Raw genomic sequence first — 26602 nt, 5'->3', positions numbered from 1 at the left:
CTGATGCTTGAGCAGTCACGCCAGCTCAAGGGCTGAGCTTCAGAGACTGTCCACAGTTGTGGAGATGAAGCGCTAGATTTACGGCCCCGTTGTTTGTTTTACACCAGAGAACATTTTAAAATAGCCATTGACCTTCCCTCCTGTCACCCAGCCCCTTTAGAACCTGCTATCTTCAAAAGCGGAGCAGCCTGCCAGGGCAGGAGAGGAAATGTTGTGCAAGAGTGAACCATCCAGAGCCTGCTCCCAGGTTCAAGAACTGAATGTTCCCGGTGCCTCCCCCCACCCCTCCCCACAGCCCCCTCCTCAGGAGCAGGTAAACAATACATGATCTCTCCTCTCCCTTCCCCAAGTTCATGGACTGCTTCATGATTGGCCGGGACCTGGTGAGACTCTTGCAGAACGTTGCTAGGATACCCGAGTTTGAGCAGCTCTGGAAAGACCTTATCCACAATCCGCAGGCGCTGAGTGCCCAGTTCACAGGTAGGTGGGGCACAGAGAAGGTTACCCGGGCACAGCCAGCAGCACCTGGAGCTCTGCCGGGGCTCTCTGGCTGCAGGTCAGCTGCGCGTGACATCCCGCATCTGTGCGTACACACCTTTGCATCCTCTTAGATGCACACAGCTAGGCACAGCCAACCACGAGGGGCAGGCGATTGTGAGTGAGGACTGTCAGCACCGCTTAGCCTGCGCTGCTGGACTGTGGGCAGAGCAATGTGGGGAAAATCCAGTGCAGAAGCTGGACGTCCCGGTGTCCCCCAAGGGCTCGTTCCCCTCCAGCAGATCCCTCCTCCTCGGGGCTCCATGACTCACCTGGGGCCGAACGTAAGTCCTCAGCAGAGTTCGAGCAGCTGGCTGCTTCTCAGCTCCGATATCCTGGTCTGTTCTGCTGGGCCCTCAGAGGAGAGGGTTCCCCTGCGCGCACACCTCTAAAAGGCCATTCATGAGTCCAGCTCTGGCAGAGCCAGATTCCCCTCCAGAGCCACTCTTGGCCAGTGCTTAAACACAGTAAGTTGTGCCCTGCCTGCTGCCCCCTTGGCCGTGGGGATTACGGAGCTGGGCTGCAGCCTGGGCTGGGTCTCCTGCCACAGGCTTTGTCTCCAAGTGGCTTCCATATTTCCTTACATACCGCAAGGGCCTGGTGCACATCTGGGCTTTGAGTCTTCCAGATGGCATGATCAATAATTCAGCCAGCTTTAATTACAAAGGCAGCCAGACCCCAGGAAAACATGGTGCAGTTTGATTACATGTTCTGGACTTAAAGCGTCCTTCATTGTAATTAATATTTTTAATTGTCTGAACTGAAAACAAAGCTGAAGGTGGATCCCAATGATAGAAAGCATCTGAGTTCTGCAAACTCCCCGGGACAGAGTCCTGGGGAACCTTTGAAATATCGAGCGAGGGCAGCAGATGCTGCTGTGATTATCTTTCCCCAGTATGCTAGCACACCTGACGAGCAGGAACACTCCGTTACAGAGCTCCCTGCACAGGCCGGATTAAAATAGCCTTGTTTTATTTTAGATCTTTATATGTCTCAGTATAAATTATTCTTTGCTCTGGAGGTCGTCTCCTCGTTAGCTGTCTGCAGCAGTTCTAATGAGCTTTCTGAAGGAGGACTTGAAAGTCCGCTATCCCAATGCCTTGTCCTGGGGGGCCGTGTTAATGGCACTTTAAAGAACTCTGGTTCCACTCAGGCAAGCTCGCAACATGTGTCTTCTAATCAAAACCTCATTAAGCCTCCTGATCCCAGCCTCCTTCCCCTTTGGCAGCCTCGGCAGAGAGGCCAGGGGCTGAAGGGGGTCCCATAACTGAGCTCCCCTCACCCCTGAAGGAGGGTCCCTGGGTGTCAGGGCTGGGACGCTGTGCTGGAGGCTTTGGTGTGCGCAGCCCTGCCCATCCATAGGGTAGGGAGAGGTCCTCAGTCTCCAGGTGCTCAGCCCTGCATCTTTTTTCCGCTCTAAACTCCCTGAGAATTTACCCCGACCACCAACTAGTTCTCCCGCTGAACATTGAGGCTGTTCGTCCCTGGAGGGCCTGGGCACTTCACAAGCGCTACTCCAGCTTCCCAGCAACTCCCTCCTCACCCAGGGAAATCAGTCAGCAACTGTCCCCATTTCCATCTCCTCTCCACAGCAGCCACACAGCTGGCGCCTCACCATAAGGTGTGTCCCCCGTCCTGCCCCGCCAGAACCTTCCTACTGCAGTTTGCCTTGGTGGGTGTTTGGTTTTGGACTGCTGCTGTTCTCTGCCCTTGTGCGTGCTGCCGAGAGCCTGGCCTAAGCACTCGGCAGGACCGCAGTTCCCTCTGGCAGCTGGCTATTTGCGTCTGCTTTCGCATTTGATACTGACTCAATCCCTTGTGCTGCGAACCTCACCCCCTGACTAGTGCAGGCTGGCCAGGCCCAGGAGAGCGTGCTGCGAAGTGCTGGGGCTGGCAGAGAAGGGAGGTCTTGGCCCTGCAGGAGAGCTGGGGATGCAGGGAGCTGCGCTCGTTCCCTCCCGAGCGCCTGGTGGGTGCTTGGAGCGTTTATTAAGCAAGGCTTTTTTGAGGTTGCCTTTCCCTGATGTGCAGCTCACTCCATGCAGAGCTCCTTCTCTCCGTTTGGGCTCTGTGACGATGTGACGCAGCAGGGAGGGGGGAGTGTTGACCTGGGAATGTGCCCTGGGGACGGGAGACCTGAGAGCCTGTCACCTGAGCCAGGAGGGGGAGGGGGAGGTGACACCTCTGCCCAGGAATGTGGACGGAGGCTGCAGCAGGGAACCTGCTGGGTGGGTTTAGTTTCAGTTTGGGGCTGGGTGGAGGAACACAGGGAACCCCAGGGCTGGGGTCTAAGCTCCCTGCTCCCCCAGAAGGACTTCACTGAGGGGTCCTGGGTGTACCCACAAGCTCTGTTTTGGACTGTGTTCCTGTTGTCCAATAAACCTTCTGTTTTACTGGCTGGCTGAGAGTCTCAGTGAATCCCAGGAAGAGGGGTGCAGGGCCTGGACTCCCCCACACTCCGTGACAGGCTCTGAGCTTGTAAGCAGGCAAAACTTTTCTCCTCCTCTCCACCCGCCCTCTGGAGGTGAGGACGGGGTTTTGGGTGTATTGAAATGGTTTCAATGCCAATAGACCAAAGTGCACCTGGTGTCCGTAACTCTGACCCCTTGCACTCGCATCAGAGCGAGCAGATCTGTAAATCAGTCAAGTCCTGCCAAGGAATGACAGGCCTTCTCTGCTGCTATCACGGCTCCCTTTCTCACACCTCGCCTGGCTCTGGCCTTTGGGACCTAGTTCATCTATACCTCTCTTCCCCCTTTGTCTTCCGGGGGTTCCTCTCCCGTCTAGCCCTGAGGACAAGCCGGGGTTAAACTGGACCCACATCCCCAGTGCTATGGGACAGCCGTGCTGTAGGGTCCCAAATGAATGCTGGTGGCTGGGATTGGCAATGGAGCAGAGAGCTGCTGTCGGCCTGCTGGCTTGTGGGCAGCTGAGACAAGCTGGCGGCTCTCATGGCAGACAGGTGGCTGCGTCCCAGCTGACAGTCGCTGGCAGCCTTGGTGGAGAGGGGTCAGAGTGAACGGGCTCCGGAAACAGCTCAGCAGTGGAGTAGGTGGAGCTTGCAGCCCTTCCGGCCCTGCCGTGCTTGTGCTGTGGCTGACCCAAACCCTGCAGTAGGCAGGCTGTCAGCATCTCACTGACCTAGGAGCACGAGTTCCACTCGCAGTCCACCGCACGCAGCCCCTGGAGAATGCCTCCGGTCTGTGCCGGGACTGACCTGCGTCAGTGCTGTGGTCTGAGAAAAGCCAGTGCTCTTACGTTTGTCCTTGTGACAGGGAACCTATTTACCCCGGTTAAAACCCAAACTGTCCTCGTGCTTTCTCCCAGGGGTGCTCTAGAAGGGATGGGGAATCTGCTCTGCTAACAGGACTTCTGAGTTCCGTTCCCAGCTCTGGGAGGAGCATGGTTTAGTGGTTAGCGCAGGAGCCTCAGCGAAATCTCCACCCCTTCCCGATACCCAAAGCTCTGGTCTAACAGGAACTTTCGGAGCCACTGCAAGGCCAGGAGTCAGTGCGGACAGTGGGATCGGCTCTCCACAGGTGCCATGGTGAACTGGCTGGGTGTGCGCAGGTACAGACCTCTTGGCTTTTCTTCTTCTTAGGTGTCCTGCAGCTCCTTCAGTTGAGGACCTCTCGCAAGTTCCTGGCCTGTCGGCTCACCCCTGACATGGAGACGAAGCTGCTCTTCATGACGTCCCGGGTAACAGCTTTGCTCTTCCAGAGGGATCCCAGCCGGCGGAGAGGGGAGGGGGAATCAGGGTACCATTGGTCACAGTGGAATTGGGGGTGCATGAGCTCTAGAGGGTGGGGGCCCTTGGAGAGCTTCTATCCTGTCCCATCCATCCTCCTTCCCCAGTTGCTCCTGGTGCAGCCAGCTGGGTGAAGGCCAGTTTCTGTGCAGGTGAAGTTGCAGGCAAGTAAGTTTGACCTTAGCGCTGGGGAAGGTGCCAGATTGACAGCTCTGGAAAGCAGAGGCCTCCGGTAATCCCCAGAGCCAGCCCGGTAAGAGCAGAGTCCCTCCAGGCTGTCCTTTGGAGCGGTTCAGCCCTGGGTTGAAGAGACCACCCTGGGGTTGGGAGGGTGCTTCACAGCCTGGGACCCAGGTAGTCCCCTCTCTACAAGGGGGCCAGGGCAGAGGTTGGACGGGACGGGGAACAAGAGATCAGCTGCCCCGGCCTGGTCTGGATTTAACCCAGTGACTGAGCGACAGCTGCTGGTTGCCGTGGACCCACTGGGGTCAGCAGAATGGGGGAAGTGGCGCCCCCTTGGCTGGGCCTGCTCAGCCTTTCCCTTTGTTTTCCAGGGAAGCTGGTTCTTCAGCCAACTCCAGCTTCCCCTGAGAGAGGGGTGTGGCAGGAGGAGAGCGGGTGGACCAGCTGATTTGCTCATTGCCAGCCATGTAAATCTGGAGTCACTCCTTATGACTTCATTGGCGTTGCTCTGGGGTAAACCAAATGTCGCCAAGAATAGAATTTGGCCCCAGATATAGAAAGGCTTCCCGTTGAGTGTTTACTTTGGCTGTCTGGTTAAGTGGCCTTTGATTGGGCCAGGCATAGCCTTCTAGCCCCTTGTCAGTGTGTGATGCCGCGGGGCGGGTGGAGGAGAGCTCATCCCTCTGCAGCTGCAGTTGTTTAGCTGGTGCTGGTTTCTGCATGGCTGGGGTAGCAGGGCCCGGAGTAGCAAATCTCTGCAATGGGGGAGACATGGAAGCTGGAGTCAGGAGTCTGGGGTTAAAAACATGAGCCTTCTCCACTCTGGCCACCGTATGCCGGCGGAGGGAGGGAAGGGTGGCTGGCCAGTGCTGAGCGAAGCATGCCCGAGACACTCATTAAAAGGCATTACATTGGTTTGGCAGGGGAGCTTTGCTGCAGGCTGGCTGGTTTCTGGGGGGTTGCTTTTTCTATATGGTTGCTGTGTGGTGGGTGAGCTGAGCTCAGCCAACCTGCAGCCCCTTCCCAGAGGGAACAGGAACTCCACAGTGACACCAGGGTTAGCCTTTCTTGGTGCGCAAATGCCAGGCAGGGTTTGTTTCCCCTTGGAAGCGAAGCTCATCTCTTCCCCGTGCTGCGGCAGCTTGCTGTGGGAAGGAAATGAACTTTGAAGGTCTGAGTGCTGGACTTGGGTCCTGGAGGGTGCATTGGGGTGCAGGGCGTGTCTTGGCAGAAAGCTCAGTTCTGTCCTTCCTGTTGGAGAAACCTGCCCTTGGTGCATGGGGGATGGTGGCTGGAGTTTCTCTGGGGCCCTTTTGTTCTTCAGTTTCTGCTGATGCTGCCTGGGGGGAGGGGGGGGGGCTGTTTGTGCTGGAGAGTCACTGCAGCTACTGTTGGCCACTCACAGCCTCCACTGGATTGCAACTGAGGCAGCTCCGAAATGAAGGCTCTGTGTCCCAGGCCTGTCCTCCCAGATACTCGTGTCTCTGAACCAGACTCCGTGTGTCTGCCCCTACCTGTGTTTCTCCTCCCCCTCCAGGTGCGGTTTGGCCAGCAGAAGCGGTACCAGGACTGGTTCCAGCGGCAGTACCTGTCCACCCCAGACAGCCAGTCCCTGCGCTGTGACCTTATCCGCTACATCTGTGGGGTGGTCCATCCGTCCAACGAGGTGCTGAGCTCCGACATCCTCCCTCGCTGGGCCATCATTGGCTGGCTGCTCACCACCTGCACGGTAAGCGTGTGGGGCAGGGCCATGTCCCCCACTGACTCATCCACGCACCAGGGAGGAGGGGGTAACATACCCAGTGCTGATCAGAGAGCCCAGCCTGCTCATCGCTGTCTGGGCAAGTAGCTGGGGGAGTGTGCATGACAGAGACATGGGTTGGATTTTCCAAAAGGAAGCTGGATCTCTGTGTCCCAGCAAGGAGGGCTAGGATTCCGGACTCCTGGGTTCTTAGCCTGGTTCTGCCCCTGCATTGCTGTGTAACTTTGGGCAAGTCACCCGCACTGCCCACTGCACTCCCGGCCTCATTCATGCCATGTGGCATTGCTCTGCCTACAGTCCAGCAGCCATTTCTCCAGGGGCTTTGCGGGATCCTGCCCAAATAGGCACTTGTGTGGCTCTCTGTGAGACGCTGGTAAGGCCCAGAGCGCTGCCGGGAACATACCATCCTCTCCCCTCAGCTGCTCGCTGTTTGTTATCCTGGCCAGCACCGGGATTGAGCATGTCAGACACAAGCCATGACGGGACAGCTGCTGGAGGGGAGATGATTATCCTTTCGAAGGGGGCAATGCAGAGAATGAACACGGGAATGAAAATGTACCCACTGACCTGTCCTGGTGGGGCCTGGTCATGGAGCCGCTCCTGGGGGAGGCGGGGTAGCAGACTGCAAAGAGCTCCTGGCCCCACTGGCCCTGTCAGGTGCATCTGGACGTGCTGCCGGTGGAAACGGGGGTCTCAGCTCTGGCTGAAGGCAGCTTCAGAGCAGGCACGTTCCCTCCAGGATTCCCCAGCCGCAGCTCTGGCCATAGACCCCAGACCTGACCTGCAGTGTCAGCTCTGCTGCTGGCTGCCCTTTGGGCAGGCACTGTCATCTCTCTGCCTCAGTTTCCCTATCAGGTTAGTGACCTGCCGGGGAAGCCCTGGGAGCTCCCCTGCTGGAAGGGGCTGTAGAAATGCCGTCTCGCTCCCAAAGCAGAGCGAGGCCTCCTCTCTGGGTGGCGGGGTGGGTGTGGAGATTGGGGAGGAGGGGCAGGGAACAGTTGCCTTTGCCCCAGGCCCATGCTGCAGTTATTAACACAGAACCATTCACCTCCAAGCACTTTTCAAGCTTGAATCCTCCCACCCCCTTGGGAGGGAGGGGATGTGACCCCCAGCTCCCAGACTGGGGAGCTCTGTGCTGGGCCCAAGGCTGCAGAACGGAATGAGAGCCTTGGAGCTAGGAACAGAACCCAGGAGTCCTGGCTCCAGCCACCCTTCCTTGTTTTAAAACAAGGCAGGGGCAGGGCCTGGCAGAACCGGGGCAGCGGAAGATAGGTGGGGGCGTGGGCCAGGGGAACGCTGCTGCTATCCTGATCACGTGGCTTCTCTTCCCCTAGTCCAACGTTGCTGCTTCTAATGCCAAACTTGCCCTGTTCTACGACTGGCTCTTCTTCAGCCCCGAGAAGGACAACATCATGAACATAGGTACCGTGTGCTCGCTGACTCCCCGCCCTCCTCTGGGGACAATGGACCAGCCCTCTTTCCCTCCCCCCCTCCCAGCGCTGAACTCTCCTGCTTTCCAAGCCAATATTGAACTTTCCAGAGTGGCCTGGCTCCACAGAGCCTCTAACCCAGAGCCAGGTGGGGTCTGGCCAGCTCGAGGGGGTGGCCTGGGAGAGGGAATCTTCCGCCTCTCCCTCGTTAGGGACTGACAGCTGTCCCCAGCGGTTCCGTGACCCTGCCTGAAGTGAGTTCATTCGTTCTCAGTCCATTCCTAGAGGGACAGGCGCCTCTGCAGCTAGCCCAAAGTGGGTCCCATCCCACATGCCCAGTGTCTGTGGGGAGGAGCCCCCTCGACACAGGCCTCTACTCTGCACAAAGCAGTAGGAAGGCTGGTGAGCACAGGATGGTATCTATCTCCCCTGGCAGTGTGCAGCCCAGTCCTCTCCGGAGTCCGGGCCCCTGCAGCCAAAGCCAGGAGCTCTCCGCTTGGACAGCGGTCAGGGAGGGAGTTCCAAAGCGGGCCATGATAACGGGGTCTGTTAGCTTGCTAGAGCCTGATAACTTGTCTCCAAACAGCCCCACTCCGCCCCCCGGCCCTGTTTGAACTCCTGCAAGGCTTTGCAAGCTGGCACGAGAGCTGCTTTGATGGAGCCGCTTTGAGCGGTGGTTTCCATGCCTGCAGCAGCAGACGTCTCCTCTGGGCTCTGTGGCTGGCCAAGGAGCACCCCTGCCTGTGTGGGCCAGAGCGTGGGGGAGGGAGAGAGGCTGGCTGGCTGGCTGATCACACAGCCTTCCACTTGAGCCCCAGGGTGGGGGGCTGCTGGGATCCACTGGAGTAAGGGCAGGAGTGACAGCAGATGGCACTGCTCTGCCCTTGGTCGGGTCAGGGCCTGCTTGGACCCGAAGCACACACTCTAGGGAGGTGGGGAGTGCAAATGGGGTTGGGGTGTATAGGAGCCAAATGGGGCATCTTGCCCTCATTCTGGGTGAGTGGAGGGGAGGTTTTGCTGAGCCCCGTCTGCCGGTGTCTCCCGTTCTCAGCGGGGGCCCGTGGAGTACTGGCGCTCAGTGTGGAGTGAAGGGTGACCAGTTTCCTGCTCTCTGCCTTCCAGAGCCGGCTATTCTGGTGATGAATCACTCCATGAAGCCCCACCCTGCCATCACAGCCACACTGCTGGACTTCATGTGCCGGGTAAGCTGCAGAGACACCCTCCCCCAGCTCCCTGCACCTGTGCTGCCCGGCTGGTACAGTGGGACTGGGCTTGCAAGGGGCCGCTGTGAAAGCAGCTCTTCTGACAGGCTCAGTTCTACCCCCTGCCCGCCCTGGGACCTTTCCTAGCCACTGACAGGACAGAGAGGACCCTCACTGCATTGACAGCGATGTCCTTGGGCAGGCAAACCAGCCGAGCAGGTGTGTGGCTGAGCCGTCACCCGCCTCTGCTGAAACCAGCCCCAGCCCCGCTCAGTGGGGGGCTATTGGGAAGGCCCCTGCTCCCAAGAGCTTAAAGCAAACTCAGGCCCCAAGCGGGGTGATGACTCAGACCCAGGAGGCCCCCTGAGGATGGTGTACAGGAGAGGCACTGGGGAAGGGGGGAAGGCAGGGGGTTAGTGCTTGGCCCACGGGGTGGGAGGCTGATCTTAGCATAGGGGACAGCTGGAGAGGTGTGAAGGGGCAGCGAGGAGAGCAGTGGGGGAAGGATGCAGAGGGGTGGAGGGCACAGTCCAGACACCCTTGGAGCTGCCATTCTGTCTGGTCACTGGGGCGGGGGGATTCCCTGATGTCCCCCCAGCCTGTCACTCGGATTCTGTGAAGGTTCCCGGGGGCTCCCTCTGAGAGATCTGAGTTGTGGCCCCTCACTGCACTGTGATCTGACCAGCTGCCAAGGCTGGCAGCGCCTTGGCACTGCCCATCACTGCCTGGGGCTATTTAGTGGCACTAATGCATCTTAGCGCAGGTCACCGGGTTTGCATTTAGCCCCAGAGCAGAGGCCGGCAGCAATTACAGGAGCTGTCATCCAGCTGGAGAGGCTGCTCTGTGCTGTCCTGCCCTTTGCGTGCAATTAACCTTACTGTCCACGCCTCGCCTCGTTAGGGAGTGCAGGCTCAGCCCCTGCAGAGAGTGTTGTCTCCAGGGGGTGTCGGGATAGGAGGAGGCTGAAGCTCCATCCCCCAGAGATGGGAAGGATGTAAAAACCTAGAGGGGATCATGGAAGAGCTGCCGAAGTGCCCAGCTGGGTAGCCGGTGGGGCAGGCAGCGCTGGCTGGGTTCACGTGGCATGTGGACACAGCAGTGAGCCAAACTTTGCACATGGAGTCTCCACACTAAAGCTCGCCAAGTATTTTCAATCCAAGGAGCTGGTGTAGAGAGGGGCCAGCCCGGGGCTGCAGAGCAGCTGTCTTTGTCACACTGGCAGCCCCGGGGCAGAAGGAAAGGGGGGAAATGGGTACCTGAGAGGCTCAGAGTAATGCCTCCCTCTGGCTATTGTTCCCAGCCCTTCGGTGGAAGCATTGGGCTCTAGTGGGTAAGGTCAGGATGTCTGGGTTTGATGCTCCCTCTCAGCCTGCTGTCGTGGCCACGATCCACAAGAGCACTTGCCAAGCATAGCCTATGTGGGTGTTTGCCTGTCGCTACCGTCACCACTCCCTGTTCTGCAGATTCACTCCCGACCCCAGGGGCCTGCCCCTCAGAATGCTCGGCTCTGCAGTAAAACCGGCCGAGAGCAGCGAGGGGCAAATTCCTACATGGGGTCAGGATATGCTGCTGCAGAGTCACCCAGCCAAGTGCCTCTTTACTAACCTGGCATGGGCGTTGGGATGGGCGAAGGAAGGGGAGATGGGAGTAAAACCCTCTCCTGCTGCCTCCTCTCAGTTCAACGGGGTGTGTTCGTCTGCTGCTCATGTGGCCAGGGCACTTTGATTCCAGACAGGCAGTGAACTGGCCTCATGACAAGCTGCTAACCCCCCTCGGCTGGCGGGGCTGGGTCTGCGGCCTCCCAAACGGCGGGACCAGCCCAAGGTCTCGGGGACCTGCACTAACTCTATTTTCTCCACCCCACTTTCAGATCATTCCCAACTTCTACCCGCCGCTGGAGGTTCACGTCCGGCAAGGCGTGTTCAACTCCCTTACCCACATCGTGGAGAAGCGAGTCCTGGCGTAAGGAGTCATTCGGTTCAATACAATCACAGCTGCGCTGCCCTGCCCTGCCCAGGCTCCGTCTGTCTCTCGCCTAGCAAAGACAAACCTCTCACGGCTCCTCGCAGAGCAGGGGAACTGATTTGGGTTATGGCCTGTGGCGTAAGACACAGCCATGGATTTATCCTGCCCCGGAGCGAGGGTCCTGAGATCCACAGCTCAGGCCAGGGATGGGTTAGATGAGCTCCCGCCCTCTCAGGGGGACACAAATGTCTCCAGTAGGCACATGCCACTGTGCTGCCAGATGAACACGCATGCAGGTACCTTCCTCACATCTGCTGCCAGCCTGCAAACATTGTAGCCATTAGCAACAGCTGGGTTCCCCTGCACCTGGCGAGAGCCCCCTGCCCTCCGAGCGGAGTTACAAACCCCACCGGATCCATAGGCAGGAAGGGGGACATCCCAGGCCTGCAGCTCACACAGCAGAGCGGTCTTGTGGAAGTGAGGCTACACCCAGCCCCAGGGGGGAATGAACCAGCCCAGGCCCCTGACTCGTCCCCCGACCAGCCAGCTTGTTCCTAACGAGGGAGCTCCTGTGCGGTTTGTCACTGTGGGGACTGAAAGGCCCTGAGATGGGGTGGGCGGAGCTGTGTGGGGGGTGGGCGTGCTGCCCTCAGTACAGAGCAAGGGGCAGGCAGCAGGGGTGGGAATGGGCTGCTGCTAATCTTGCTGGGGGGCAGGGAGGGGATGCTGCCGGACTGGATGAGGCATCTCTGGCAAGAGAGCTCTGTGGCTTTGGCCGAGTGTCGGGGGACAGAGCTGGGCTGGACCCATTGCGTCCATGGCAGAAGCAGTCCTGAGATGCTGCCAGAACTGGAGACCTGTCTGTGCCAGGGCCTGGGGCTGGGAACTCAAGTCCCCCAAGCTGGAAGGCCAAACCAAGTGGCCAGAGATCAGCGCAGAGTTGTGAAGAGCCAGTACCCAGTGCTGTTCCCTGTGCTCTTCGCTCCTGCCCTCGAAGGCAGGGGACTCGGTGGCCATGGGGCTACAGCAATGCAGCAGCAGTTACACCAGCACTGTCTCCTTCCTCCCCCTCCCCAGCCCGCCCTGGGAGCAGATGGTGGTCGCCAGCAGCAAATGCCCACCGGAGTAGTTTTCTGAGTGTGTGGGCAGTCGATTCTCTCTCTTGGGGAGTGCCCAGGGCCGAGCTAGTGGTCTCAGGGCATCAGAGCTGAAGTGTGTCCCCAGGCACGCCGGGTGACCAGCGGCCAGGCAGGAAGGGCCAGTGCCAACTGATCCTTCTTCTGCACTGAAGTCTGACCTTCCTCCAGGGCAAGGGAGCCTGGGCCTCTGCCACCAGCCGCAGGGCCTGGGGGCTCCTGCTCTGGGCTCCCAGTTCCAGGTGGGAGGTGTGGGGAGCCAGCTGGTTTGGTGCATGGGCAGGATCGGGGAATGCATCTTGGCTTGGACATTTCTCATCCCTTTCCTCCTCCCCACACAGACCCCTGGCCCCTCTGTTTGACAACCCCAAGCTGGACAAGGAGCTCCGTGCCATGCTGCGGGAGAAATTCCCGGAGTTCTGCAGCTCACCCTCACCGCCTATCGAAGGTAGAGCACCCGGGTCCTACAGGAGAGCGCCTCTCGCTGGGCGGGGCGGGGAGCTTTCCTGGCCAGGTCATGGCTCTTGGAGCTGCAGACTCACTGAGGCAGCTCTACACTGGGTGGCTGGAGCTTTACAGCCATGAATCTAGGAACCCAAGAGCAATTTTCAGAGGTGCCAAGCCCCAGAGACCAGCTGAATGCCATGGGAGCTGCGGGAGCTCAGCACTGCTGAAAGCCAGGCTCTTGGGTCAAAGGTTTCAAACTTGGGTGCCCATCACTGCCAGCCCTTTGCCCTGGATTCCACTCTGCCTCGCGTCTCATTGGGCACTGCCAGCCAGGACTGGCCTCGGGTTCTCCTGCTGGCCTGGGTGATGGCTAAGCAGGAAGGGTGGTGCATGGTGCCAGTACCTAAGAAAACTTCTGTGCTCTGTGTGGGGCTTCGAAATAGTGTCCCTGGGTTGGGAGCACCCCCAGGTAAACTGCAGGGTCTCTCACCAGCACTGCCCTCTTCCCAGAGAGCTGCGGCCTGGCCCCAGGACTCTGCCCTGCCCGCAGGGCGCTATGAACGGCCAGGGTAACCCAGCTCCCATTCTGACTCCTGTGCCTTCATTTTTGCAGTCAAAATTGAGGAGCCAGTTTCCATGGAAATGGACAATCACATGTCTGACAAGGATGACAGTTGCTATGACAATGCCGAGGCTGCCTTTAGTGATGATGAAGAGGACTTGAATAGCAAAGGTGAGAGGCTGTGGACGGCAGGGCCACCTGCACCAGGAATTGGCCAGTAATGTCCTCCAAGTGCTGCTGTATTTACTCAGTGCAATTAGCGGCCTCTATGCGCACCGTTGTCTCCCCAGCGCACTCACTGGTTCCTTTCCTTCCCAGTGACCTGGCCCTGAGAACAAGCCGTGAGCACGGTTCCCAGAAAGCCACTTCTCCCTGCAAACAGCACGGTCGCTGAGCCCAGGGCAAATCTGTCCCTGCAAACAGGGCACGGGGGGCAGAGCTGCTCCTCTGTGCAGGGGGCCCTGGGCATTTACCGAGCGCTCTGCAGTCATAAACCAGTGCCGGGAAGCTGACACCTGCAAGCACTGGGGAAGGTCACATGGGCCTGGGCTCCTGGGGTCCCTGTTTCCTGAGTCTTAGCGTCCCCAGGGCTAGCATTTCCTCCGCTTTCCTTGGAGGCTTTCCTAGGCCCTCCTGGCTCAGGCTCGAGTGCTCTGACTGGCTTCTGAGCCTCCCGCTGAAATGGGAACCAGGCTGGGCCGAGCCGTGGTGCGCTGTTTGCTGGGGAACCGGCTCACTCCTTTCTCAGGCAGCCCTTTCCGGCCCCTGACAAAGGCTTGCACATGTGGTTTTTGTTACACGCGCGGCAGGCCTCTCTGGGAATCTGGACCTGGGCCATGGGCTGGCTGGTCTGTTGGAGGCCAGAATTGCTGCTCTCAGAAGCTGCAGGCACCTGGGATCATTTCTTCTGCTGGCCGTTGGTGGAACAGCTCTGCAGTCTCCCCAGCGCTCTGATTAGAGAGATGTGTTGGGGTGGGGCGGGGTCCTGAGAGAGAGGGGTGGGGCAGCCCAGGCTGAGAATAAGCCGGTTGCCTTTTGCCGTGCCGCAGGCTGGTGCCCCACAGAGCGCTGGGCATGCTGGCCCCAAATCCACACACACAGGAAGCTTGAAAGTGCGATCAGTTCCCTTGGACCATCTGATCCTCACAGCTCCATGATGTACCATCTCTGCTGCGGCCTTCGGCGATTAGAGCCGGACGCTGGGAGTGCTGGGCTCTGTCCCTCACGCCACCGCTGCACGCTGTGACTTGGTGCACGTTGCTGAACGGGGTATGGGTGAGGGGCAGCTGGGATACCTCAGTTTACCAATCTCTGAGCACTCCCCTTTACCTACCCTAGGGGTTGTGAGGCTTCTGACTTAATAAAGCACCTGGGGGTCTTTGGATAACCAGCAAAGTGCCAGTATTTGGGGATGGGCCTGACCCAGAGCCCCAGCTCTGAATGCCTTGGGATCCAGGTCCCACCTCCCACCCGCGGTGTCGTAACACCTCGTACCCTGCTGAACGTGGCGTGCGCCTGTATCCAGCAGTCCCGCTCTGAGCACAGGGGTGGCACGGTGGTTTCCTTTGGGTCTGGGTGGTGGCTGGTGCCCACCTCTCAGGTTTGCGGTGGTGCCAGCACGTTACAGACCTCGACACGCAGGCAGCTCGGTTAAACCTCAGTTGTTTTCTCCACTGCAGGGAAGAAGAGGGAATTCAGGTTCCATCCAATCAAAGAAACCATCGTTGAGGAGCCCGTTGACATCACCCCTTTCTTGGACCAGCTGGATGAGTCTTTGAAGGATAAAGTCCTGTTACTGCAGAAGGGAAGGTGGGTCTTGGCCAGTCGCTCTCTGTTCTGTGTCGGTCTCCTCATGCAGCAGCATGCGGGATGCTCCAGCCCTGTTGAGGCAACGCTGCAGACACTTGAACCAGAAGCCCTTGTGGGGCATTTATCTCCTCTGCGATGGAGGGCTTGTCAGAAGGAGGTGTGGGGGTCAAGTCTGTGAGCTGTCTTTTATTGGGGGGTCTCCCTCAGGCACTGGGGTCCTGTCCAGGCACATCAGAGCAACCGTCTCGGAGCCACTCTCTGTGGGAGGCAGCAAGGGATGTTGGCTGAGAACCCTGGAGTCTCTGTCCCCAGAACAGGGGCCGCCTCAGTGCTCTCCTGTCGTGCCTGGAGCCTGCTCCCTGTCTCCAGGGCCACACGCAATCCTTGGTGCCCCTAGGGAGCTGGCTAGTGCCAGCTGTGCTGGTTTTTCTTCTGTGGGCAGCACCTGCCTCATAGGGCCTGGGTTTATCCCCCCGCCCACGTGTCCCAACCGCCGCAGGGCATCCGGGGCTTAGGAACCCGGGGCAGGCGGTGAAAGGCTCCTGCAATCCTCCATGCAGATGAGGTGCCATGGTGGGAGGTTTGATTTTTCCCTGGTTAGCTGGGCGTGCTGGCCGTTGGGGGTATTGCTCCCCAATCACTGCAGATACTGGCCGATCCGGGTCCCAGATAGCCCTCTGTCTCAGGGACAGTGCCCGGGGCACCCCTGGGAGAGCAGCTCCCTTCCCTCTGTCCCCACGCCCTGCAGAATGCTCTGTCTTTCCTTTTGACCTCAGCGTCCTTGGAATTAGCTCCATCTCAAGCAGGCTGGTGAAGCTCTTTGCTTCCCAGACCCAGGCTCGGCGTGCTGATCTCGCTGGCAGCTTTAAGTGCATTTAGTCTTACGCTGTTAGTCAGCTCATTTGTATGCCTTTCCATAAAGTGTCCAGAATGCTTTTGTAGCTAGGTCTTGTAGCAGTGTAGCATGTTCTCTCCCTGCTGGCCTCTGCAGTGTGCGCTTGTAGGCATGCCTCCCTGCCCGTGCTGGAGCAGGGCCTCTGAAACTCCCCCTTCCAGCTCTGGGGTCCTTTGGCCCCTGCGCAGAGCCGGCTGGGTACAAAGCACCATTGTCTCCACTCTCGCTATCTCCCGCTGTAACTTGGATTGCCTCTTGTTTTTGTGCTGCAGCGATACGGAAGCCCAGTGTGAGGTCATGCAGGAAATTGTGGATCAAGTCCTGGAGGTAGCTGCACAGAGCCGGACGCGACGCTCTACCACGGGCTGGGTGACATGAGAGCAGCTGGGGGGTGGGCCTCAGAGATGTCGCTCCATGATCCAAGCAATCACGTTTCCCCTTGGAAATGTGACTAAGCAAAGACCTCCTGGAAGCAGCACCATCCTGTGGGGGAAGCACGCCTGTGTGAAGGTGTCTCGGTCCCGCAGAGCAGCGCGGGGGCCCCGGGCACGCAGCCAGAGGCTGGGGGGATTGCACTGTGTGGGAGGTGAGGGTAGGCAGCCTAGTGCCCAGATGCCCTTGTGACGGGCACACTGGCAGTGCTTGAACAGCTTGCGTCTCAGAGTGGCGTATTTACCACCCTGAATGCTAGTTATGGCGAGTGCCCCTGGGCGCTGAGCCAAGGGGGCGTCCTGTCAGTTTTGCTTATCTCAAGGATCCACATGATAGATCCCCCCTGCTTTGATAGTGCTGGGCTTGGGGCACATGTCTGGGTGAGAGCCCAAAGGAGCTCCCAAGGGGCCTCAGCCAGCCTGGGGTCATGCTGGCCACTTGCCAGGAACCTAGCACGTCCTGAATGGGGCAGATTTCCTCCCCCTCGCCTTCAGCACACAAGGCTCCATGCCAGTGCCTGCTGCAGCATCTGCAGGCCACGTCTCTGACCTACTCAGGGAGGCTGTGTTCGAGAGCCTGGTGTGCTGAGCCCATGCAGGACTGGAGAGTCCTCTTGCCCACTGCGTGGCTCCGTTTCCGGTCGCCGTTTGCAGTGGTGGCCTGAATTACCAGCCATTAGTGGCTGAGTGTCTTGCAGTGATATTGAAGTGCTGCAGACCCAGGCGTCTGTGAGGGGCTCGTCTCACTGGTAACCAGCTCTGACAGCCGGCTCTTGTCACTGTGCCTTGGCAACAGAATGGATCTGGTGGCACTCAGGCCACGAGTTCCCGGCAGCCAGTATGTCTTGCCATGTACCGCAGTGCCAGGCCCTCCCCCTGCCCCTTGCGACTGGACCTGAGCTGGTGGGTGACGATCAGAGATGGCGCTTCGTTTAAGTGACTTTTTCTCTTTTTCCTCCTTTCTTTCCCCCAGGAGGACTTTGACTCAGAGCAGTTATCCGTCCTAGCATCCTGCCTGCAGGAGCTATTTAAGGCTCACTTCCGCGGGGAGGTCTTGCCAGAAGAAATCACAGAGGAGTACGGATTTATTTTTCTCTGTCTCATCCTTTCACGCTGGCAGTTGGGTTTTTCCCACTATAACTTCCGCTGCTCCCACTGACTGCTCCGCAGGCCCCAGCTTCATGGAGCAGAGGAAACCCCGTCGGCGTCTGGCCCAGCGTGCGCCACCAGAGCTGTCGCAAACGGCACAAAGGCAGAGCAGACAGCTGCAGCGCCCAGGGCGTGAATGAGGCCGTTCTCCCGAGTGCACCACGTACCACCCCCCACCACGCTGCTTAGCATGAGCGACACGTGGCAGTTAGCACCACACCACTGGGAGTCCCCCAACTCTTGCTGCCTGGGGACCCCAGATCCAAGTACCCCACCTGCCACCTCCTAGGCTGGGCCCGTAATTCCCTAGTCTTCCCCCTGGTTGTAGGAGTCAGGACTCCTGGGTTCTATTCCCTGTTCTTCCAGTGGCCTCTAGCACCTCCCCTCTCTGTGCCCATTCGATGGGGGTTACTCCACTGGCCAGGGGTGCCAACGGTCAGACCCGGAATGCTTGGGAGGGCAGTGAGGTGCCCTTGAAGGGCAGTGTATTAGACTGTTAGCTTCCTCTAGCCCCAGGTGACGGTTGCCAAGTTGTCATGGCCAGCCGGCTGACGATGCACTTTCCATGCAGGTCTCTGGAGGAATCGGTGGGGAAGCCGCTTTACCTAATATTTAGGTGAGTCTTTCTGAGTTTTAACTGATCGTGGTTAGGGTTTTCTCTGGTGTCTCCCACAATTCTAGCTGAACTCTGCACAGCTGGGTTTAATACGGTCACTGCTGCTCTCTGCCCCCTTGTATCCCAGAACTGTAGGGATTTCCTGCCACGTGCTCTCAGGCCAGGACAGCTCCAGGCGCTGTCTGCAGAAGGCCATGCAGAGGCACCCAAGAAGAGGATGCTGCGTGGCAGTGTGTGTCACGGAGCACTTGGGCCAAGCCTCCAGCTCACGGCCACAAATGGCAGCTGAACAGTGGCGATATCCTGGGCCACTGCTGACCCAAGGCTGCATCTGTGCTAGTTACCCGCTGTTGAAAATGCCTCATTAAGCTGCAGTGATGCCAGCCCAGGGATTCCTGGCTCTTGGAGCTGTGATTAAATAGCAGCTGTGTCCTAATAGCCCTTTCCCTCTGAGTGGGGACTTCTGGGGGCAGGGGGTGAGCACCGTGGAGTCTCCAGTCCCGTCGCCTCCCCTCAGCCCTTCACTACGGGGAGAATTTAGCTCCGTGGATCCTGTTTAGTGAGGAGTTTTCAAACAAGGCCTTGAAATCCCAGCTCCTCCCTGCTCTGCACAATGTCAGATTCTTCCTACGAGTCAGGCCTTGCCCTGAGTCTCCCCAGGCACTGTGCCGCATGCCAGCAGCCACCCTGGGGGGACAGTGTCCTAGCGGGGTAAGACCTCCCCTATCAGATCAGGCCTGTGGACCGTGCAGGACCAGGAATCGGGGTTCCCTGTGCCAGCTGCACAGGGGAACCCTTGCGCTCGGCACAGGGGTCTCTCACATCTGAATGTAACTGTTCTCCTCCCGCCCTGCCCCCCGCAGGAACCTCTGCCAGATGCAGGAAGACAATAGCAGTTTCTCTTTGCTGCTGGATCTCTTGTCTGAGCTCTATCAGAAACAGCCGAAGATTGGCTACCATCTTCTCTACTACCTGAGAGCAAGGTAGGGGCGGCCGGGCAGGCCAGAGGCAGGCTGCGTCCATCATGGGCCCGGCTAGGAGTGCTGTGCGGGTGGCTCTCACTAAACAATCTTGCTGTCACCCGGGGAGCGTGCTGCGGGGATTCCCGCCCAGCCAGGCGGCTGCAGGGGCTTCTTGTCTTTGCAGTTCAGCTCGTGTTGGGTTCGTCCTGGGCCCTTCCTCCCCTCCCACCCCAACCCCTGCTGAGCAGCCTCGTCCGCAGGCACAGCCTTCTGCGGGGCTGAGTCGAGCTGCTCCTCGCCCAGCCCCAAGCAGCAGCCAGACAGAATCCCTCCCTGGAGTCCACTCCCCGGGGCAGCTCACTCATGTTGCCCTGTGGCCCCTCTAGCAAAGCAGCAGCAGGGAAGATGAACCTGTATGAGTCGTTTGCCCAGGCCACGCAGCTGGGGGACCTGCACACCTGCCTGATGATGGACATGAAGGCCTGCCAGGAGGATGACGTGCGGCTGCTCTGTTACCTCACCCCATCCATATACACCGAGGTGAGAACCCAGGCCGGGTGGGGGGCCCCCCAAGGTCTCCGCTGCAGGTCATCCCGGTTAGCTCAGGGGCATGAGGCGGCCTGAGCTAGGATCTTGTTAGGTCAGCGGGGCCAAGGCAGCCCTGGGCCACACGGGATAATTCATCCGCCGGGTGCTTGGATAGGGGCTGCAAGCAGAGGTGCTGGCAAGTCGGTAGGGAATGGTCTTCTCTCAACTGCAGAGCCACGCCCGGCGCAGCGAGAGGGCTCAGTGCTCCTGCAGGAGCGCTGCTGTTTGAACTAGACCTTCAGTCAGAGTCCTGACGGCTCCCACGTGCGTGAAATCCCCTGGTGCTTTTCGTAGGTATCAGGGTGTTAATCTTGCACTCCTGAAGCTTTCCAACTAGACACAGTTCTGTTCTGCACTTCCTGTCTTACTCTGTGTTGTTTGGCTGTTAGCAGCTGCCATGTTACGCCCCAGAAGTGGCTGCATTTCAGCTACGGGTAAATCGCTTGCTTACACTTGGCAAGGTTTGCGAGTGGTGTGGGTAAAGGTGCTGTAGAAGTGGAAGCTAATTAAGAAGGCTCACTTCCCTCCTTGGCCTTTCCCAACCAAGTCTAGCCACGGAAAGGTGAAACCTGCCAAGCTGCAAGTCCCTGGCCGGTCCCTGTCGCACATTCTCTAGGGCAGTGTTCAGGCCTTGACTTCCTTTTCACTCTGAACCCAGGGAGCGAGTTTTCTCCTGGCCTGTCCCCATGTCCTTGCTGTCAGCCAGCTTGTGGTTCTAAGCAGGCGTCTCTGCGGGGCTCGGCTGTGGGAGCTCCAAGCTGTTACTTCTGTCGCTCAGCAGCACGGCAGAGCTGGTCTGTTCTGTGGGATTCCGTGGGACAGTCAGTATCCGAGACGGGAGCTGGGCTTCTGCATGGCCCCACGTCTGTGCCAGCTAGGTGGGGCTCAGGCTTGGTTCACACGGCTCATCCCAGGCTTGGCCAGCGCAGCAGTTGCCTTTCCCCTGCCAGGATGATGATGGGGGTTTGGCTCTCGGCTCCAATCCCTAGACTCTGAGGCTGCAGTCATTCATTTGAGCTGATCCCAGGGAGCAGAGGGTGAGAAACCACGGGGCTGGAATCCACCCAGCATCCTGCTCCAGTGCTGCAGGGAGCTCTGGCTCAGCACTCAGCGGGGTAACTTGACACGCTGAAACTGACACGGGTCACATTTTTGAGTGTGCTTTTTAATTCCCTGGGAGGAGCAAGCTGATCGCCCCCCCGCCCCCACCCCAGCCCCCTGCTGGCTGACAGGTCAGGAACATCTGCTGGGCGTTAGGAAGGGACCAGCCTGGGGAGAGTCCAGCCCACGCTGTTCTGTGGGGAAGGGGGCGTGAACGGGGGGTGAAATGTGGCCAAGGGAGAGGAGAGAAAAAATATGGAAAATAACAAACCTTGGGGAGGGGTCTTGTCTCTCACTCACTTCCCTGTGCAGCGCCCCTCCCCCAGCATGCTCAGAAAGGGGGCCCCGCACTTGTGATGACAACCAAGGAAAACCCCTTGTGAATCCTGTGCCCCAGGGCTGCTGCGGGCCAGTGTGTCTGCTCAGATCTTCAGGCCCTGTCCACCCTGGGGTCAGACCCATTCTACTCCAGAGAGGGGCATGGCCAGCACCACTCGGGCACAGCTGCCTTGAAGCAGTGGGCCAGCTGCCATCAAGCGGCCAGGGCCTCTGAGCCGTGCCAGGATTGCTTGCTGCTACCCGCCATCTGCCCCGCTCACTTCTGCCCTTTCCTCGTGGTGTGTTTTCCCTGCAATTTCACACACACACACACACACACACACACTGCCTGGGAGCTCTGGAGCAAACGAAAGGCTGTGACACTAGCAGATGTAGGGGAAATATGGGGCTTAACGAGATGCCTCTGGCCCAGCTGATTTCCCCAGGCAGCCGCATGTCTGCTCGGGTCAGCGCAGCCAGGGTTGACGTTAGCTGCTCCTTGGGAGAGCTCCTCTGAGCCATGCTCTGCAGCCTCTGTGCTCTCCCAGGGCCTGGTTTGCAGAATTTAATGCTGAGCGAACCCACCTGCCTCCCATTCTGTGCAAACCCAGACAAAAGGATCAGCTTGTCTCTCAGCCCTGCCGCGCTGCTTTGCTAACCCCTTCCTGCTGGCCGTCCCTTGGCCTGGAGCGCCCCCTGCTCTGCTCAGGGAGGGACGCAGGCAGCGTTCTCCCCTGGGTGCAAGGTGGGGCGATGCTGCCGTGAGTCGGGGTGCCGGTCTCTTTCAGCCTCAGCCTGGACCCGTGAGCCAGCCAGGGCCCCCAAGAGTTTCGTGCAGGTCCAGTCAGCTCCTGGTCTGCACAGGAGCAACATCCAGCCCAGCTGACTGCAGGGCATGAATGTGGGGTAACTGCATTGTCCTTGGACAGGGGCGATCTCTCCCCCTGCTCCTCTCAAGGCTGCAAGTCCGCTTCTCCCTGGGCTCCTCTCCTGAGCCCCTGCTCTGCTTGCAACTCTTCCAGTTCCCTGACGAGACCCTCCGGAGCGGGGAGCTGCTGAACATGATTGTCGCCGTCATAGACTCGGCCCAGGTAGGAGCGGGGGCTCTGCACTGGCGGGGAGGAGCGCCAGCTCTCAGAACTGGGGCAGGGAAGGGCAGCATTTGTCTCCTTCTCTGTACCAGGAGCACATGGGCTGAGCTCAGCATGGAGCTGCAGAGAGGCAAGGCGGGATGTACCATTCTGGGAGCCAGCTGCCATCTCCTGGGGAGCCTTTTGCACCCCTTCATTGTCGGGAGGGGCAGAGCCCTGGGCTCTGTAGCAGCCGTTCTAAATCCACGGGGCTGCCTCATTTCCCTGAGGGGCCGGGCCGCAGCTTGCAGGGTCGGTCTGTTAAATCCAAGCCACGTCCTTCAAGGGATTGTCAAGGCCTGGAGCTGCTGCAGGGAGGCGGGGGTGGGAGCGTGGAGAGGGATTTGGCTGGATATGTTCTGATCCCTGTTGAGCTGCAGCTGTGTGGGAACGGCGGGTGAGGGGGCGGGAGGAGAAGGCTGCTGCAGAGCTAACCCTCCTGTGAGAGGAGAGCTGAGCGAAGGGGAGTCCCCCAAAGGGGCAAGACATAGGAGACTGTTGGAAGCCTCCCATAGATCCCGTGGGAGCTCTGGTAAATGTGGCACCCCAGCCAGCCCTTCCTAGCGCTGTGAGCGACAGGCCGTGGGGCCTCCGCTTGGCTGGCGAGCGCTGCGTGAGGAGCAGGCGGCTCTAACCCTACAGCACTGGGGCGCCTTCACACAAGCTTGTGCTGCAGACGCCAGGATGTTTCCGCACACCAGAGATAGGTCGCCGTAGCCTTGGGTCAGGGTCCCCCCAGCCGGCCGGGGCCCATGATCTGCAATGAGATGGCCCAGCTGCCGCTCCTTCCCCTCGCCGCTGCCTGGATGAGGCCTAGGCCGCGTGGTCTGCATCCCTGCCACCTCCTGGTGCCGCTCCCCTCCCAACGCAGGCTGCAGCAGTACGTGGCTGGGAGATGGGAACCGACTTGACTGATGCAACTCGGGTCCCATGCAGCAGCACTGGGGGGGCAGTGCTGCTGGGAGACCATCGCTCCAGGCAGCCGCAGGCTGGGGGAGCCCACTCTGGTTGGGTTTGGGCCCGGGCCATGCTCACCCCTGGCCAGAGCTGGCTTCCCCCGTACTGATGTGACAATCCAGAGAGCTGAGCCCTGCTTGGAGACCCTCTCCCAGCAGCAACGCTCAGGAGTTGCCATGACATCAGTTCAGAAGAACCCAAAAATAGTCCATGGGAGGCCGGCTGGGGAGAGGGAGGTGGGCGCAGTCGCTGGCGAGAGCCAGGCACTGAATACTTCTGCTGTCTGGGTGCGTCTGGAGCGCGATCTGCTGATAGCCCTGGAACTTGCCCTATTTATACATCAGCTGAGTTTTCAAAATGGCTCGGTAGCTGCTTTCCTGGCCAGCTCTGCCTTTCCCAGCTGCAGCAGGGCTGGCGCTTCAGCCAGGGAGTTTTGCTTGGCGGGCAGCTAGATGGTATCAGGTATGGGAAAGGCTTGAGTCATGGTGCCCGACCCTCCTGTGGCTCGGCTCGACTGGCTCCTGTCACTGCTTATGGGCTCCGTCGCTGTCTGCAAAGCACAGCCCTGTTTTCCCAGCACACGGTGGTCGCATTTCCTCTCCCCTCCCTTGTCCAGTTCGTTCATCCCTTCCTCTTATTCTTCCCTGCTCGCTTCATCTGTTTCCCTGCAGTCCCTGGGTGGCCCAACCTGTCTGCGAAGGCAGCCTGGCAGGCAGAGTCCTGGCCTCTCCCTTGGAACTCAGCACTGAGAAACCTCCCAGCCGACGGGGATTCGTAACACGACAGACAGGGCCTCTGACGGACACGAACGCAGCAAGGGGCAGGCGGGGAGAGGAGGGAGTGCTCTTGGCTCTCCTAGGAGGCCGCAGGGCCATGGCTGCGACCAGCTGCAGCCCTTTGTCTTTGGAGAGCAGCTTTCCCGGACCACTGTGCGGAGCCAAGCAATAGCATGGGGAGAAGGGGCATCAGTAGCAAGCGCGTGAGGCGTAGGGGGAGACTGCAGGCATGGCAGAGGAGAAGGCTCTTGCCCCAGTGGGGGAGAGGGGGTGGGAGAGGAGCTGGGGAGTCGTGCTGGCAGCTTGCTGTAAGTGGGGCTAAGGGAAGGGCGACTTGCAGTCGGACCGTGAGCCGCTGTCCGTGGCCAGGTTCTGCCCATGTGCTTGCATGTGAGTGTTCCCGTGGGTTCCTGCTGCAGACAAAATGGGCGGGGTCCATGTGGCCCCTGGGGCTGGGCTGGAGGCCCATCTCTGTCTGCACCTAGCGGGGACCCAGCCCTTGAGAGCGGGAACGACGTGTGATTGATTCCCGCCATGCCCTGGGGTCCAGCTGTGGGTCTCATTCCCTCCCCCAACTGCTGGTCCCCCTCACCCCTGCTGGTATCTGCCATGTTCTGTGCAGCAGGCTGGCTCCCTTGGCTCTGCACCGCCTGGGGTTGAGGTGTGAAACCATGAAGCTCTCTTGGGTCTCCCTGGAGCTGCCTAGAACGGCTCTGATTTACGAGCCACCTGCGCTCGGGAAGGTTTCCACTGCGCTCGGCTGGATCCCTGTTTTCGCTGGGGGGCCGTTCGTGTGTGCCAGATGGGCTGTGCTGGGGCTGCAGTTCCTCTGCCGCTTCCTGCCATCTGGGCTCTCCAGGGCTCATCTCTGTACGGCCAGGGCTGATGGTGCTGCACCAGGCGAGCACCGTCCCCCGCAGCTGACTGCCACGCCACCTGCTGCTGCTGGGAAATCCCACCACTCCAGGGTTAACGTCATGCTGGCCTGGCCCCCTCCTGCACACAGCGCTCTGGCTCTTTGACACCCCCCTCCAGCTCCAGGCCTTCCTGCACTTACCCCGCTGTGCTCTGCTTTCCAGCTGCAGGAGCTGGTGTGTCACGTCATGATGGGGAACCTGGTGATGTTCCGAAAAGATTCGGTGCTCAACATCCTGAGTGAGTAGGACCCCCCTCACCCAGGGGTGGAGGTGGGCGTGGCTGTATGGGGAGGGGCGGGGCAGGGAATGAGGTAGGGTGCCATACTTGGGAGGTGAACACGAATGCAGCTTAAACATTCACCAGCAGCCGCTCATCTTGTGCGGCAGACTCTGGCCCCAAGCTGGGCAGAACAGAGATCTCTTCTCCCTGCTGCTTTACTCTGGGCTGGCAAAACCTCTCGCCACCTTCCCATGACCCCCAGGAGCTGAGCCAGCCTGTGGCTCCTTCCCTATTGACATCACCCTGGGCATCGTGAGTCCAGACGCGCTCTCTCTCATGCCCAGCCCTGTGGTGTCGGCACCAGGCAGCACCTTCTGAGCTTTCCTGGGCCTCTTTCAGACTGGAGATGTGCCGGCCAGGGCTTGGACCATGCTGGGGCGGTTCAGCTGATGTCTCCCTGCTTCCTAGGCAGCAGCTCCAGCAATGCACGTCCCGAGGCTCTGCTCCCAGCCAGGCAGGGAAGGGTGCCTGGTGCATGGGCAGGTGGGGCTGTTGTTTCTGAAGCCTGTAAATCAGCCTCCACTCGGCAGCGTGTAATGGAGACGTGGCTGGCCAGTGCTGTGCTCTCGGGACCAAGGAGGAGGTGGCTTTCTCCCCTGGCGCTGTCAGACCTTCGTGGGTGGCTCTTCGTCCGGCGCTCCCTGCAGCTCCCTGGAATGGCATGCTCCTGCTACTTGCAAAAGCCCCGGCCCTGGGAGCGCTGAGTCCCCTTCCCAGCTGGGAGGGCCTGCTCACAGATCAGGACCATGGGCGGGCAATGCTGGGAGCTCCAACTGGACCCAAAGGTGGCATGAGGACAAGGGGCCGGAGCCCTCGCTGACCTGGACTAAAGCAATGGGGGGGTGCCCCCCAGGTGGGGGGAGGAAATATCCCTCCCCTCTGCACTGCAAAAGTCATACAGTCTGTTATAACACTGCAGGTAACAAGGTCCTGGTAAAGAGATGCCCAGGCATGGCCTGCCAATGCAGGAGCCTGGCAGCCTGGGGCAGCTGCGGGCAGCTCTCAGGGCTGGGACCGTGGCACCAGCTGCCCGGAGATTGGCGTTTCCTCCTCAGATCCATGTCGTCTTAGCTGCACTCCTTAAAGGCTCACTACCCCGAGCAGGCTTGTTGGATTAGTTGTTTGATCTGAGCTGTGAGCTGTGCTGATGGGTTTAACCAGGCTCGAGACAAAAGGCTTGGCTAGCCCCGATTCTTTGCAGCGCCAAGCCCTCGGTAATTCAGAGACATGCTGAACGGCATGGGGCAGGTTGTTAGTACCGGCTCGGCATGCTCTCCATCGAAGGCCTGGGCTGTGGTCAGCGAGCTCGGATCATTCTCTCTCTCTCTCTCTCTCTCTCTCTCCCCCTCCCTCCCTCCCTGCGACAGGCTGCCAGAGCCTTTCAGGGGAACGTCAGGGAGAAAGGAGGGAAGGAAAACCCCTCCGCTAGTCCCGCCATCTCCACATGTGCACTCAGCCGCGGGGTTTCTAGGGGGCTCAGCCTGTCCCCTCACAGACCCGGGCCGGAGCCAGTGCTCGGAGTGTCCTGGACCTGACTAGCCCTGTTTGCAGTAGTCTGCCCCCATGATGTTAGCAGCTGATAAGCTCTAAGTGCCTGGCCGAGGCTTTCCATTGTATATGGTATCAGCTGTTAGTTCTGGGGGGTCCCCAGACAGCAGCTGTCAAAACCCTGTCAGGCTGACAGGTGGTGGGAACAGTCAG

At 59.5% G+C, this 26602-nt stretch overlaps 1 protein-coding gene across 2 annotated transcripts in view; it reads left to right on the top strand.

The window, feature by feature from the left end:
• INTS3 (integrator complex subunit 3) overlaps nt 1-26602 on the top strand; it is a 69387-nt gene that overhangs the window by 28792 nt on the left and 13993 nt on the right. For both annotated transcript variants that reach the window (XM_074938345.1, XM_074938346.1), the window contains exons 8-23: nt 351-480; nt 4139-4236; nt 6006-6197; nt 7565-7652; nt 8783-8862; nt 10733-10824; nt 12305-12411; nt 13024-13143; nt 14652-14781; nt 15949-16003; nt 17081-17184; nt 17828-17872; nt 18736-18855; nt 19221-19374; nt 21864-21932; nt 24784-24859. In XM_074938345.1, the coding sequence (XP_074794446.1) occupies nt 351-480; nt 4139-4236; nt 6006-6197; nt 7565-7652; nt 8783-8862; nt 10733-10824; nt 12305-12411; nt 13024-13143; nt 14652-14781; nt 15949-16003; nt 17081-17184; nt 17828-17872; nt 18736-18855; nt 19221-19374; nt 21864-21932; nt 24784-24859 (1660 nt within the window). The remainder of the gene's footprint in view (nt 1-350; nt 481-4138; nt 4237-6005; nt 6198-7564; nt 7653-8782; nt 8863-10732; nt 10825-12304; nt 12412-13023; nt 13144-14651; nt 14782-15948; nt 16004-17080; nt 17185-17827; nt 17873-18735; nt 18856-19220; nt 19375-21863; nt 21933-24783; nt 24860-26602) is intronic.

Source organism: Natator depressus, chromosome 24 (genome assembly GCF_965152275.1).
Source record: "Natator depressus isolate rNatDep1 chromosome 24, rNatDep2.hap1, whole genome shotgun sequence".
Lineage (NCBI taxonomy): Eukaryota > Metazoa > Chordata > Testudines > Cheloniidae > Natator > Natator depressus.
The sequence above is the reverse complement of the archived record's forward strand: the minus strand, read 5'-3'. Positions and strand labels throughout refer to the sequence as shown.